Source organism: Equus asinus, chromosome 17 (assembly GCF_041296235.1).
Source record: "Equus asinus isolate D_3611 breed Donkey chromosome 17, EquAss-T2T_v2, whole genome shotgun sequence".
Lineage (NCBI taxonomy): Eukaryota > Metazoa > Chordata > Mammalia > Perissodactyla > Equidae > Equus > Equus asinus.
The window spans coordinates 28,648,197-28,664,153 of NC_091806.1; the positions used below are offsets into that span (position 1 = coordinate 28,648,197).

A 15,957-nucleotide genomic window follows, 5' to 3' on the forward strand; every position below is an offset into this window, starting at 1 on the left:
AAAAATCATTCAATATATGCTGATAACAATAACTACTGATACCAATTACTTTGCATTCATTGTTACCAGGCTCTGTGATAACTAACCTATACATATGCATTATCTCACTTCATGCACACAACACAAGAACACGAACACTTGATAGGAATCACACAACTAGTAATTGATGGACTAATAACCAACAAACCAACTAACCAACCAAACAAAACCATAAAATCATACCATTAACCAACATCCTTTGAATAACTTCATCAAATTGAGTCTCATTTGTTTCATCAGACATAGAAGTAGTTATATCCATCTTCTAGGACATTCCTGCAGAATAATGAGATGATTATTTCAAAGTGCCCAGCATAGTTCTGAGAGAAGACAACACTAAATAATTAAAACTTTCTCCACTCCTTTCTGGTATCCAAGTAAAACAAAATAATCAAACTTTTACAAATAAAAACTATAAGTAATAAATTTAAAAAATCAAAACAGGCATTAAGCAATTTAAAAGAAAGAGGTAAAATCTGGGAAGGAAAGCAAAGGATGCCAGAACAAAATAATAGGGAACACCCTGAGCAAGTAGAAGTCAGAATGATAGGACAGGACTGGCTTATTTGGCAGATGAAAGGCAATATGCTTAAATAAAGAGGATTCAGAGTTTCTGAACGATACTAAGAAGGAACAGTATTGAGGTGTTGTAGGTTTGTGGGCAGCTGAAGCAGACTGATGTGGTAGAAACTGAAAAGGAAAAACCTAAGGTACTAAAAGTATTTCCCAAAGAAAAACTGAAATTCTGAAGGATGACAACAAGTTATGGGCTGGAGAGAAAGCCTGTGACAGCTAAGGAAAAAAATACTAGAAGTCATTCTGACTCATCAATTTCTTATAGGCAGCTCTCTTTTATCATTGGAAACACACACAAAGGCATGTGTGTACATATGTAAATGTATACATATACATATATACACATATTATATATTCAAGCAATACCATATATTAATAAAAGGATCAATGCATATAATAATATAAAACATGGATGCATATTCATCCAATGTAAAATGTATCCAGCAGTGGATAAAGAAAATAGTATCTTGTCAAACAGTTCTAAGAGTCTGAAATTGGTCTCTGGAGAGTTTGTATTTCCGAATTTTATGAAAGGATGGAGAGAAAAGCAACTATGATCTGAAATTTTTAAGTGTTTTTGAACAAAAAGTAACTGATTTTAAAAGAAACATTTAACAATCTAGTACCTAACAGAAAAGCAATTTTACCACCTAATAATCTCTTTCTATTTTCCCCATTAAAAGATGAAAGCAATAATATAAATGGCCCCAGGGAATCTCAGCCAGGTGACTGAGTTCATCCTCATGGGAGTCTCAGACCATCCAGACCTCCAGATTCTGCTCTTCTTTGTTTTCCTGGTCATCTATGGGCTGACTGTGGCACCGAGCCTGGGCATCGTCACTCTCACAAGTGTTGAGTCTCGACTTCAAACTCCTATGCACTTTTTCCTCCAGCACTTGGCTGTCATCAATCTTGGCATTTCTACTGTCTTTGCCCCTAAAATGCTGGTAAACTTCTTGGTTTCAAAGAGAACCATATCCTACTATGAATGTGTAGCCCAAGTGGGTGGATTCTTAGCTTTTACCGTGGCTGAGATTTTCATGCTGGCTGCAATGGGCTATAACCGCTACGTGGCTGTTTGCGACCTCCTGCTCTACATGCTGGCGGTGTCTCCATATGTCTGCCTTCTGCTGGTATCCCTCACATACATCTCCAGTCTGACCACAGCACTGTTTCTTCCTGTGTCTTCTCTGTCATATTGCTCTTTCAATATAATCAACCGTTTTTACTGTGATAACACCCCTTTGTTAGCATTATCCTATTCTGATACCTCCATTCCAGAAACAGCTGCATTTGCCTTTTCAGGGACCAATTTGTTTTTCTCTATGATTATTGTTCTAATATCCTACTTCAATACCATTCTTGCCATTTTGAGGACATATTCCTCAGAGGCATGACAAAAAACCTTTTCTACCTGTGCTGTCACTGTATTCGGGACTCTTCTCTTCATGTATTTGCAACCAAGGACCAATCACTCATTAGATACTGATGAAATGGTCTCTCTATTCTACACCCTGGTGACACCAATGTTGAATCCCCTCATTTACAGCCTAAGGAATAAGGATGTGAAGGACGCATTGAAGAGATTCCTCATAATCCATGTCAATCACTCAAACTAATGTAAATTTAAAACTACAACTATCTTCACTTGAAGGTTCTCATTTGCCCCTGAAAATCCTACTGTTAAGTGAAGAGGAAGCAAATAGTTAAAAATTCCATTAATTTCAATGAGGGAAGATTTTAATCCTTTTTATCTCAACTTCTAAAACCCAAATTTCCCTATAGAAAAACGCATTAATGGGCCAAAGATAACACACTTATATAATTAACAAACAATAATTTGAAAATAATCACATTTTAAAATAAAACATAAGTTACCAAAGGGTTTTCCTGATTTCTGAACAAGAAGAGAAAGCCTGCTGGCTGGTGGTGGACATATACGAGAATCACTGTTTGGAAGGTGCTCAAGAGTTAGATCATCTTCCTGGCCATGGATAGCTTTTGCTCAACTTATTAAAAGTTTTATTATTTTCTGCAGCATTTTATCCATCAATTTCTCAACTATTTTGGACCAATTTTATCTTGCAATTGAAAAAAATGTATATCACAGAAAAAATAAGCCTTTAGGGAAAAATAAAAACTAAGCAAAAAATGCTTAGATATACATGGAAATAAGACGTGGCAACATAGACTTAAAAAATACATAAAAGGCGATTCTTTTTATCCCTCTTATTTGGTGCACGTACATAAAAAATCATAATATTTATCAAATATCATATATAATTAATTTTTCCACATGATATTCTCATCCTAAGAAGTGTTGTGTAGAGTTGTCTTTGTTATGAAGTCATAAGAGCAATTACTTCTTTCAGAATTTTTATTTAGTGTTTTTTTAGAATGAAAAGTTATTAGACAAAAAAAAATGTCATTGTCCTCAAAGTGACACCAATTCTCAAGGACACTCAAGGCCAAAAAAAGGTAACAGTCATTGTATAACGTATCTCTGACTGTACATGTAAAACACTACTAACATACAGTGGAGTGAGGGAGAGTGGGCATAACATGCAAAATAAAGATAACAGCAATTGGAATGATTTCAGAATTTTTTTAATTCAAAAGTAAAATAAGAAATCTTGAGGTTTCCAGTGGAGATTTTTCTTGTTCCTTAAGATCTAGATAAGTTTAGTTTGAGCAAATAATGCCTTCTCCTTGGAAGTCCACAGACATTCACTCCAGTTGTGTACGTTGTCATGGGTCATACCTGTCATCTTTGCTTTCTGAAGGAAGATTTCTTCAAGCCACCTCCATGGAAATCAAAATGTTCTTTCAAATAAATCATTCAAAATGAAGTAAACTTCACTGCAGATAAAGGTGGAAGGAGGCAAAATATAGGCAAAATATATGTCATAGTATCAGGCCTCCTTATTCTTAGAGTATCTTAATTCTGTGCCACTAAAGAGTTTCTCACATGCCCTTCTTATATATTCCCCCAGCCTTAAACCATTATACTAGGTCTTCTCTCTAACCCCTTCTTTCCTCTCCTTTCTTTCCTCTCTGCATATCAGCTAACAGCTATAAAATTTTTCTTTCCTTTTATTAAACAAAGTTATTAGATTATGAAGCTTAAGATCCTTTCATAAATCATGCCCCCAGTTGTCACCTTCTATTCCAATCTTCTGTCCAGGATTGGTTATGCCCTTTCAACACTTACATAGGCAATTTTATAAACAAGCGTTTTCTGGGTTGGAGCAATTTTGTTGACAAAAACAGCTGAGATAACAAACTCTATACCTCATATCACAAAATGTACATGAATCTGGGTTAACTAAAATATCAAACTAGATATTATAATATATCATCTATAGTTATAACTAAATATCAAAATATCTTCTTTATTTTTGAGGAAGATGAGCCCTAAGCTAACATCTGCAGCCAATCCTACCCTTTTTGCTGAGGAAGATTGGCCCTGAGCTAACATCCGTGCCCATATTCCTCTATTTTTTTATATGTGGGATGTCTGCCACAAGATAGCTTGATAAGCTGTGTGTAGGTCTTCACCCGGGATCTGAACCCTGGGCAGCCAAAGCAGAGTGTGTGAACTCAACCGCTGTGCCACCAGGCCAGCCCCTAAAATATCTACTTCTTGACAAGCAATTATAACTACAAAAACTGTTCGAGATATAATGGTCAGAAGAGGTTACTAATGGTTTAAACAAACAAAAAACACTTCTTAAACTGTATATTTCAAAGATCTAATAAATATATTACTGAATATTGAGGGTGGTTAATATTTACATAATACAGATTTATGAGATATTATATTAATTTAAAACGCTTTATGAAATATTTAAGTTAGAAACTTTCCTATTAAGATTTGGAGGCTTAAAATATTGCTTTTTGATCACTGAATAAGCAATATGGCTACAAACAGTTCCTTGATTGTGGTGGTGGCATCTTCATTTCTGTTGTAATCACTTTTCTTACTGTTTGCTTTCTGTATCATAATTTTTAACATGTTACCAACATTCTGTGGTTCAATAGCAGGAAACTACAAGCTCTAAAACAGAAAGGCTCTGTGGAAAGCTTTTCAGGACAAGCTCACAGCAGTGAGAAAATATCTTACAGAAAGAGGCTGTGATACCACCCCTAACTGCAGGAGGGTGAGAAATAGTCTCACCATGTGTGTGTCAGTCCACCTCTGCCACAGGGTGTGTGTCAATTTTTTGAGTCACTTCAGCAACTATTTCATCCATATTATTCAAAACTGTCAATCTTGTCACTATTATATACAATCAAATATTAAAACTGTGCTAAGATCATGAGTTTGTCTCTGTTATAAGCTCTGAAAGTTTTGGCTGTCATAGATTGTGTTTAGTGCTTCTTTTTATTTCAAATGCAAACCAATATTTGGACTATTTTAAAAAGAAATAATGTATTAAAGAAAATAAAACACTTTTAGCTCTATAATATTAAATCTGATTTAATTATTTATTACATTATCTTACATATGCATAAGGAGTACCTATTCATAAGTTGGATTTCCAGAGTAGGAAATTCTTGTGTTCTTATGGTGGAATATAAATAGATTAAAAATATCTAGATCCATACTTCTTTAAATAAATTAAGTGTGCTTATTTTTCCACATCAAGGTCCCACTCTCGGAGATATTTCACAGACAATTACATTCATGGATCAGTGGGGACCAAGAGTTAGTAATTAGCTAAATGCTTATTACTGTGGGAACAAACATTAAATGAAAGCAGACCCAGATTATAACAGAAGACAGCAAAATATTGATAGTAAAATGAACATACTTTAAAAACATTTAGTTGAGTGAGAACCTTTAGGTTTCAAAATGAATTGTATAACAACATGTGTGTACATTAAGGCATACATTATATTTAATTTATAAGATTGTGTTCCTTTTTAAGGGCATATATCAACTTTCTGGAGGAGGTACCCATGTGGGAAAGGGAAATTGAAGTGGGGATGTGGAATGAGGACTCCTGTTGATTCAGTTTAGTTCCTTAAGGCCCCAAAAGAAATAAAAATGAGTTATACACATATTCATAATTTTTATTCCTTTCAAATCTTTTAAAACACCATAGAACATGTTTAAAGAGTTTTGTCTTCATTGTCAGGCATAAAATTTGAGAAGAAGCCTTTGTGGAAAATGATGAATGTTGAAGTAATTTTGTGGGTGATTAAAGCACATACCCAACATTAATATACTTACATCTAGATATTTGAGTGGATGTAGTAAAAGTAATAACAGAGGAAAGCAGATGAATTGTACATAAAAGAACATTTCCTTAATGGGAAATTCAAAGTTAACCTGGACAATTAACAAAAATCAGTGGCATCATTTCCTTTTCTCAAGTGCTTTGGGAATAACCAAGAATCCAGAGGACACTCAAGCTCCCAAAGGAGTGTCTCAAAGGGGAGAGACACTCTTAAATTCTTCTGACTGCAGTTTGGTTATTAATGACATGAGGGAACCAGACTCATCAACATTTTAGGTGAGTAGATGACACTGATTATCACGATTACTAGATGACTATTTTTTTTTTTAATTTCATTTTTTTTTTTAAAGATTTTATTTTTTCCTTTTTCTCCCCAAAGCCCCCCGGTACATAGTTGTGTATTCTTCGTTGTGGGTTCTTCTAGTTGTGGCATGTGGGACGCTGCCTCAGCGTGGTCTGACGAGCAGTGCCATGTCCGCGCCCAGGATTCGAACCAACGAAACACTGGGCCGCCTGCAGCAGAGCGCGCGAACTTAACCACTCGGCCACGGGGCCAGCCCCTGTAGATGACTATTTTTGATGCCTGACTTCAATTTACATTGTTGATATAAGTATAGTCACCAACACCAGACTGAATATATTATACCATGCATATTAATAATCTGTTTTCATAACTATGTTTTCTGGAGTAATGATATGTTTTTACCATTATTATTCTGTTCTTTGAAGGTAGTAAGGGACCTTGTTTCCATTCCTTCTTATTTCTATAGTTATACTGGGATTCTAGACAGTAACCATTCTGAATGGGGGAATGAGCATTTTTTTTTTTTTAAAGATTTTATTTTTTCCTTTTTCTCCCCAAAGCCCCCAAGTACATAGTTGTGTATTCTTCGTTGTGGGTCCTTCTAGTTGTGGCATGTGGGACGCTGCCTCAGCGTGGTTTGATGAGCAGTGCCATGTCCGCGCCCAGGATTCGAACTAATGAAACACTGGGCCGCCTGCAGCGGAGCGCGCGAACTTAACCACTCGGCCACAGGGCCAGCCCCCCGGGAATGAGCATTTTTTGAAGGCTCCAGCAACCATGCTGTCTAAGCAAACATATTGTTCATCAGATCAGGGTAATTGATGCCTAGAGAGTGTCTGTGCCTCAGATAGTAATAGTTTCTCATAGTGCTTCCAGTTGCCCAGTCATATGATACTGTCATTATCTCTTATTGTCATGCATCCGTACAGTGTCATTTGTGCCATAGATATGTGCAGCCTCATTTTACTAATACCATACAGAGATGGGATTATCAGAGTGTAAATTCTCCCTAGACCTGACTCTGAGGCAAGGACTTGATGTTTATTTGGTAGATGTTTATTTGCTATATGATATTTATTTGGTAGATGATTTCTGGAAGAAAAAAATGAGGGAATAAGGAATGTGAGACCGAGAAGGGAGAAAGTTAGAGTGTGCAATAAAGTATAGATGATTGCTGTAAGCAGCCAAGGTTCCATCACTCAAGATACCTTGAAGTATCCTTCAGACCTCTTCTAAGAATTGTCCAAAAGAAAGCCAGGAAAGCTGGGTGTTTATTCATTGATTCCTGTCACTTACCAGTTAAGTACTGCTCTTTGACACATTAAATCTCAGGCATTTCCAAACTGCCTTGCATATGGTCTGAGCAAGCTCTTAAGACATTTGCCCTCAAAAAAATAAATAAAACACTTGAGCTGGGAAGCTGCCAGTATGCCAGAAAACGGCTACCATGGCTGTAGGCCAAGTCACAACTGGCCCAAAGTGACCAGGGGTGGGGAGACTGATATGTCTGACCCAGTGATATTTGCAATAGTAAGATGATGGCAAAGCCAAAGTAATATAAAATATACTTTTTGTCTTAGGCTAATAAGTCCATGACAGCACAATACTAAGATGTCTATGTCTCTAGTATCATTGTGTTAAATTTGTTTTCATTTGGATAGTGAGGCTAAAGACTTGGAAGTCTCTCTTAACATCTTTCCACTACGTAGGGACAAAACCAAGTTTAAAATCAGTGCAATTAAAGGGTCAAGGAAGATCAAGCCTTGGAAGAATTATTAGCCAGGTACATGTGTTTTGCTATCAGTGTTGGCGAACTTGCCATACCTTAAACACTTAATTGTTCAAGGCTTACATATTCTCTTTCCTCTCTCATAATGTGCCTAAATGGAGTAAGGGAAGTTTTTCTTCTTGATCTGTTGTTCTTCATGTTATAAATTGCACATGCCACAAGTGAACAGGGAAAATTATTTTTGAAGGATGGGAAGAGGAGGGTAGAAGTCCTTCCCATACCTCTGCACAGGTCCCAGTTATATGGCACAGGCATAACACAAACCATGTTACTCAGCACATAAAATTTGGTCCACATGTTTGAGACTCTAGCATAATGGGATATAATTATAATGAAGTGCAGTTTAAAAAAAATTTTAATGACAAGCCACATAGCAATGGTTTGGGAGTTGGCACTGAATCTTACAGCTAGTGAGCATAATTCTGCACATCTTAAGTTACAAAATTTTGGTATTCACCAAATAAGATTGTCCAAGTGGCACATTTTATCAGATTCCAAAGTTGTAATTAAAAAAGTTTTATATTGATTTTACATCCTCACTAATGTCACTTTATTGCAGAGTTGGTGTTCCCTTATGGAGATAATGCAGTGTATTTTACGAAATAAGGAATTGAAATATATATAAACACTAATGGCCTTATTAACAGTGTTGGATGAGAGAAGCATGGGTATTTGTCCTTTTTCTATAATCAAAAAAAAATGTGTACATAGTTCTGCAATGCTAACTCACTACAAAGACTGCTGAGCCTGACAAATTTTTAGAGCCATTCAAGAGTCTTTCTTTTAGTCTTTCTTTCTCTCTCACCTTGGAATGGGAAGACAATGTTCTCAATGTGACTAACAGATTTGTCTCAGTTGAGGCTATTTGCAAGACCTAATAGAATACTAAGTTGAGATTGGGTGTTGGCATTTGCATAGAAGGACATCCTTGGGCTTCAGATCTATTCCCCGAGTCCTGGTTCAGCTGTGGAGTTTGCACTTCCATCAGGTAAAAGATTAGTTGTTCAGTTTCCCTGTTTCTTTCCAGTCAGTGCTTGGGTAGGGGTGATGGGAGGAAGAGTACAAAAATGATCAACTCATTTGTGTTTCAGAAGAACTCAAGGAATTTGTAAAATCACAACACTGTGATGTTGGGATGAAGACGTTGGCCAAACTGTGCAACCTACTGTGGAATATTCCTTACTTTGCGTATAACTTTTGGTAGTTTAAGGCATTAGACTTTTCCATTCTCCTTGTTTGGTTGCTACTAATGAATTTTATTTTTACATTTTTTTTTTTTACAAATATTTTGTTAATATTGTGAATAGATTTTTGGATAAAGTGATTTTGTGGGGTAGATTTCATCTGCCAAATTGATCTTGAATTTTTCTTCTAATTTTCTTGAAATTTCTGCTTATTTAGAGACATCCAGAGGTTTTAATTTTTAAAGCTATACGAGTTTAAACATTTTCCTATAATGTTAGGTTCTTGATTAGTCTGTGATTGATTTTTATATGGATCAACTAGACATATAATTTCATCATCTTCTATAAGGATAATCGTTTTATCCAACTCCACTTACTGAATAGACCATTTTTGCGTCACTGTCCTGGCATGCCACCTCTGTCATACACAGCAGTTCTATACAATCATGGCTCTTTTTCTGACCCATGATTCTGTTTGACTATGTATTTGCCCATCTCTGTGCCAATTCCACATTGTCTCAATAACTGTGGCTTTATATGTTTTAATACCTGGTACCTCAGGTCTTTTCAAAAGTATGTTGCTTATTCTTTATAATTTGTATTTTCTAAGCACATTTTAAATCAGTGTAAAATTCTACAAAATCTCCTAGTGAAATTTTGAGTGGAAAGGCATTGAGTAAATAGATTAATTTGAGCAGAACTGGCATTTTTATAACACCGAATTGTGCAATCCAGGAACATAGTATTTCTACCAATTTATTTACAACTTTATGTTTCTCAGTTAAATTTTAATTATTCTCCTTTGAAAAGTAAGTTCATCTAACTTTTATAAAGTTTTCTGTCAAGTTATGGAATTTCCCTATTAATTTTTATTGTTTTTGTCCTATCTAAATGGTATTACTTCATCTCTTCAAATGCTTACATTTTTTTAGTTCCATCTGATAATGTGGTGAATTATATTTATAGATTTTCCAGAATTAAAACTATCAACCAAATGTGGGATCAACCCAGCTTGAATATAATGTACCGTAATTCTTATACATTTAAAGAATTGATATCAATAATATTTTAATATTGATTAGGATTTTTAGATTTACATAAGTGAAATGATAGACGTGAATACACTGTTTTCTATTATATACATATATATTTTTTAATCAGGATTTTGCTGACCTCCTAGGATGAATTGCAGTGTGGTCCACATTTTTTAAACTCTGAAAGAGTTTGTACTAAATATGAATGATTTTCTTCCGTGAAAGTTTGGAAGTGCCTGCGTTTACAACAATCTGAAGAGTAAAGGGGAAGCAGAGATAGACAAAATATAACCTTTACATTAAAATGTACTGATTAAAAATATTTGATGTATTCTTGATGGAAGATGAAATGAAGGTATAAGGATAACCTTCAGATTGAAATATAGTGCATATACTCCAATTCTATCAATGCCATATCTAATTGGATTTATGTGGATTGAATAATTATCTGTCTTGTTAAAGCACATTTAAACAGGTAAAATGTGAGTGAATTTCAAATGAAGCATGCAATATCTCATTGCCCTCGTTCCCTATCACTTTCTTTCTCTTTCGTCTTTAGACTTCATGCAATGGTATTGTTTCCCAGCACCTGAAGCATTTGAGACAGTGTTCTCTACTTGAGATTGATGTTTCTTTTTATACGGTAAGTATATTCATAGGAGTTTACCAGAAGATTTTAGGTGTTAATTAAAAAATATGTTTTAATAATTTTTTACTTGTCTTAAAATATGTTAGCAAAATATAACTACAGCATTAAATCCATCATTTCAGAGATACTAGTGCTAAGGTCGAAGCAAATGTGGGAATGCCTGCTAATTGTTCTTTTTCAGATTGAATAAATTATAGACACAGGCCTTACTTGATATGTAACATAGCAAAAATCAGAAACTTCAAAAATCAGCATGTGCTGAAAATCAGCATAAGTGCTGAAGTTTCAGATACACTGTTCTAGAAGAAATAAAGAAGAAGTTATTTATGTGCACTAGAGGGGTATGTTGGGGACTTCTGCAAGTTAGCTAAATTATTTTCTATCATTATAAAAAATCATTAAACAATGTTTAAAGTTCATAAAAGCATAGTGGGATGAGAATACAATTTTTTAAAAAATCAGTTGAACAGTGGAATGAGAATACAATTTGGACATGTGGAATCATATGGAGAGAAGTAAATCAAAGTCTATTAAATGAGTTAATTGTAGTTTTCTTTGTAGAGTGGGACTGAAGTTGTGGGGACAAGAAGCAGAGGACTATTACTTTTTATTACAATTAATTCTAAAATTTACTATGTTTAACTAATTCTGTATATTTTAAATGAAAAACATTTTGAAAACATATCAAGATTCCCACTCTTGGCCAAACTTTTCTAATGATAAGTTGTTGACAGAACCATAAAGGTACGGTATATACCTTGTAATGATAACCAATATGTGACACAAAGAATAAAATGACTACTATATATCTCAGGTTGTAACGGTTTCTAAATTGAGTCTAGATTTAATGACGAGGATGAGTCTTGTTCTAATCACTACATCTAAAAACGTTGGATTTATCTTATACATAATGGCTTTGCATACTAAAAGTTTAACAGATGATATTTCCTGAAACCCAATGACTCTTCTGATGGTTTTTCCCTCAGTTATTTTTCATAATGGCCTGGATGGACAAACAAAATATAACAGTGCTAAAAGAATTCATTTTCATGGGAGTCACAGATCATCCTGAGCTGCAAGCTCCATTATTTGGGCTCTTCCTCATCATCTATGTGATCTCAGTGGTGGGCAACTTGGGCATGGTCATCCTCACCAAGATGGACTCCAGGCTACAAATACCCATGTACTTCTTTCTCAGACATCTGGCTTTTGTTGATTTTGGTTATTCAACAGCTGTAGGACCCAAAATGTTGGTAAATTTTGTAGCTAATCACAATACAATCCCCTATAATTGGTGTGCTACACAGCTAGCTTTATTCATCTTGTTCATCATTAGTGAACTTTTCATTCTGTCAGCAATGGCCTATGACCGCTATGTGGCCATCTGTAACCCCCTTCTCTACACAGTCACCATGTCACAAAGGGTATGTTGGGTGCTGGTAGCAGTCCCCTATTTCTATAGTGCCTTTCTCTCTCTGATAACCACCATAAAGATTTTTATTTCATCCTTCTGTGGCTCTAATGTAATTAGTCATTTCTACTGTGACAGTCTTCCCTTGTTAACTTTGCTGTGCTCAAGCACACGTGAAATTGAATTGATAATATTGATCTTTTCAGCATTAAATTTGGTTTCATCTTTCCTGATAGTCCTTGTGTCCTACATACTGATCCTTGTGGCCATCCTTAAGATGAACTCTGCAGAGGGCAGGCACAAGGCTTTCTCCACCTGTGGATCTCACCTGACAGTGGTAGTTGTATTATATGTGACTCTATTCTTTATGTACTTGCAGCCCAAGTCCAGTCATTCCTTTGATACTGATAAAATGGCTTCAGTATTCTATACTTTGGTAATACCAATGCTGAATCCCATGATCTACAGTTTGAGGAACAAAGAGGTAAAAGGAGCCCTTCACAGGATATGGAAAAATCTGTGAAACTCCCTGTATAAAGTTCAGTAGGTAATGTATATAGAATAAATTAGGTTATAGATAACTGTTTATTATATATAATAAGCAGTTAGAAGCAGTAATGTATAAAAGGCATGAGAAACTAGAAATGTTTTTCTTATTTTCAACTTATAGCTGTTCAAGTGGTGATCATCATTCTGTTATTAACTTTGATTTGTTCTCAAGTTTCAGTGCAACAGCCTGAAATCTGGACCACTATTCTCACATTGCCAAGTGCTTGTGATATAATTAAAGGGAAGTCTTTCTTGATGCATCTCCCATTAGATAATCTTTATTTAAATATTTACTTTACTAAAATATTTGCATTGTGTCTCACACACCATGTAAATCCCAGTGCCCATAATACTAACATACTGACATATAGAACATGGTAGTCACTGTTCTATGTTCTGGACATATATACAGCCATGAAGAATACATCGAAATATCTGTCTTAGTGATATTTTAACTCTATCTCCCTTATTGTGGACGGAATCTCAAATTTCTGTTAAATTATGATATGTGAACATGCATATGCTTGGGGAAGCAGAAATAGAAGTCTAATTATTTTCAAGTGGTATATTGTGTATACGAAAAATCCAGAAGAATCTTCAAGCTAAAACATTGTGAATATTGAGTTTTGTGAAGGAGGTTGATATAAGGTCAGCATATAAAATATCAATAACTTTGCTATATAATACAAAAAACAGGTAAAAGTGAAACTTTAAGGTATTATGCAAAAAAAAATCTGTAAAATATTTAGGTGAAAATCTAATGAACAATTTGCATGATTTCATTGCTGTAAACTATAAAGACATTAATGAGTTATTAAAGAAGACATACAAGTAGCAATATATCATGCCAATTGGTTGAAGACAAGAATGTTGTGATGAGGTCAGTTCTCCATAATTGTCCTATAGATTTAATGCAATAACAATAAAAATTCCAACAGTAGTTTTTAATATGCAAGTTAATATCAAAATTTATGTGAAAATGCAAAGGATCAAGAATAGCCAGGGCAATATCTTAGAATAAGAAAAAATAGAGAAGACTTCCAATAACAAATATGAATTCCTTTAATAAAGCTATATTATTTAAAAAATTGTGCCATGAGGCTGACCCTATGACATAGTGGTTAAGTTTGGTATGCTCCACTTTGGTGGCCTGGTTTCATGTGTTTGGATTCTGGGCATGGACCCACACCACTTGTCAGCCATGCAGTGGCAGTGAACCACACACAAAATAAAGGAAGATAGGCAAAGATGTTAGCTCAGGGCTAATCTTCCTCAACAACAAAAAAAAAATTTAAAAAGGACAAGATTGGTGACAGATGTTAGGTCAGGGTGAATCTTCCTCAGCAAAAAAAAAAAAAAAAAATTGTCGTGAATACAAGTATCGACAGACCAATAAAAGAGGTAAAAATGAAGCCCCAAAACAGACTCACATGTGTAATTTCACTTGATCTTAAGCAAAAGCTCCGTTACAATGTAGTGAGGAAAGGAGAGTTTCTCAGAAAATTGACCTAGTTCAACTGGGTTTCATATGTAAAATATGTACCTAATCATTTGAATTATATGTAAAAATTAATTGAGATATATTATGAATATAAATATGAAAGCTAAAAACCACAAGGTTTCTTCACAAAAAGTAGAATAATATCTTCATGACTTGGAAAAGCAAAAAGTTCTTAAACAGTGCACAAAAAATAATAACATTAAAGTTGGATAACTAGCACTCAGCCAAAAAATACATGAATGTGTTAAAAAAAATCATTAATCATTAGATAAGTGCAAGTTAAGATTATACTCTGATATCTCTACTTAACCAACAGGATGGCTAAAAGTAACAAGCTTGTTTCAACAACAATTCCAAATTTTGATGAAAATGTGGAGAAACTAAAATTCTTTTCCTTTCTTGCAGGAGTGTACGTTGCTATAAAATAATGGGGGAAAAAAGGCATGGTAAATACTAAATTTTAGTATGTGTATCCTCTATGATGCAGCAATTCCATTCCTGAGTAATGATGCCCACCGGAGGATAAGTGACAGAATGTTCTTGGCAGATGTAGTCATGATAGATGTTAAATGCATATCAAAGGTAGAATGGGTAAATATATAAAGTAACTTTCAAAAAAATGTATTCTGCACAACCCTTTTAAAAAGAAGAGGGAGAGAAGGAGGAGGAGGGGTAAGAAGATGAATGGATATAATATTAAGTGAAAGTCATCAGGCTCTCTAAAATTACCACTATATGTACAAATACAAATGATCCTGAGTTGTACTCATCAGATCTGGGCATTTTATATGTTATATATTTTGTTTTAGCAAGTGTGATACAGTTAAAGAAGTACTTCATATAAGCAAGAATGCAAGGTTGATTTCATATTTGAAAAACAATTGCATAAATTAACATTGCTATAAGTTAAAAGAAAAAATAAAATAGGTTTATAATAAAATTTGACTCCACTTTGTAATCAACTATTTAGCAGAGCAGAATAGAAGAAAACAGTGTTATAAATGATATTTTAAAAATCCTAAATATGGGGGAGAGAATGAATAGTTTTACACAGAGGATTTTTAGGGCAGTGAAAATACTTTGTAAGGTATCATGATGATGGATACATATCATTACCTTTAAAAAACCTCTATAAAACTAGTAACGTAATGTTGAAAAATTGCAAACTTCCCCTCTGAGATTGGTCCCAAGACTAGGAGACCCAGTCTCACCATTTATATTCAGTATGTATTGGACTTGTAGCTGGTTTGCTATGATAGGATAATAAATAAAAGGTATAAAGATAGGAAATCACAAACTGCCATTTTTAAATAATTTTGGTATATGTTATGGTTAAATACATAGAGGAAAACCTATAAATAATTTATTATAAATAATAAGGGAATTTAGCAAATTTGCTGGATGCAAAATAAGTTCAGAAAAATCACGTTTATTTCTACATCCTACCCACGATTAGAAAATAAAATGGAAGGAAATACATAAAATTTATGAAACCATTAAAAAACAAACTCAATTTAGGACTATGTCTAATACAAAAATCTAGGTCTTCATTAATGATATGTATAACAAGGCATTTAAAACAAGGCATTTAAAACAGATAAATTGATAAAAATTTATACAAAATATGTTCATGCAATGGAAGACATGCTATTGCAACAATGTCCAATATCTTTAGATT

The 15,957-nt window shown here is 34.3% G+C and overlaps 1 protein-coding gene and 1 pseudogene across 1 annotated transcript; both read left to right on the plus strand.

The window, feature by feature from the left end:
• The first annotated feature begins 1,316 nt into the window (after positions 1–1,316).
• On the plus strand, positions 1,317–2,239 carry LOC106835414 (olfactory receptor 8J2-like; annotated as a pseudogene).
• A 9,586-nt stretch (positions 2,240–11,825) lies between these two features.
• Positions 11,826–12,752, plus strand: LOC106835399 (olfactory receptor 8K3-like). Its single transcript, XM_014847749.3, has one exon. The coding sequence runs from the start codon at positions 11,826–11,828 to the stop codon at positions 12,750–12,752; it is 927 nt and encodes a 308-aa protein (XP_014703235.3).
• Positions 12,753–15,957: the final 3,205 nt, after the last annotated feature.

Bases quoted from the DNA above. Each gene is read 5' to 3' on its own strand.
- LOC106835399 (XM_014847749.3), top strand. From the start codon at position 11,826: ATGGACAAACAAAATATAACAGTGCTAAAAGAATTCATTTTCATGGGA.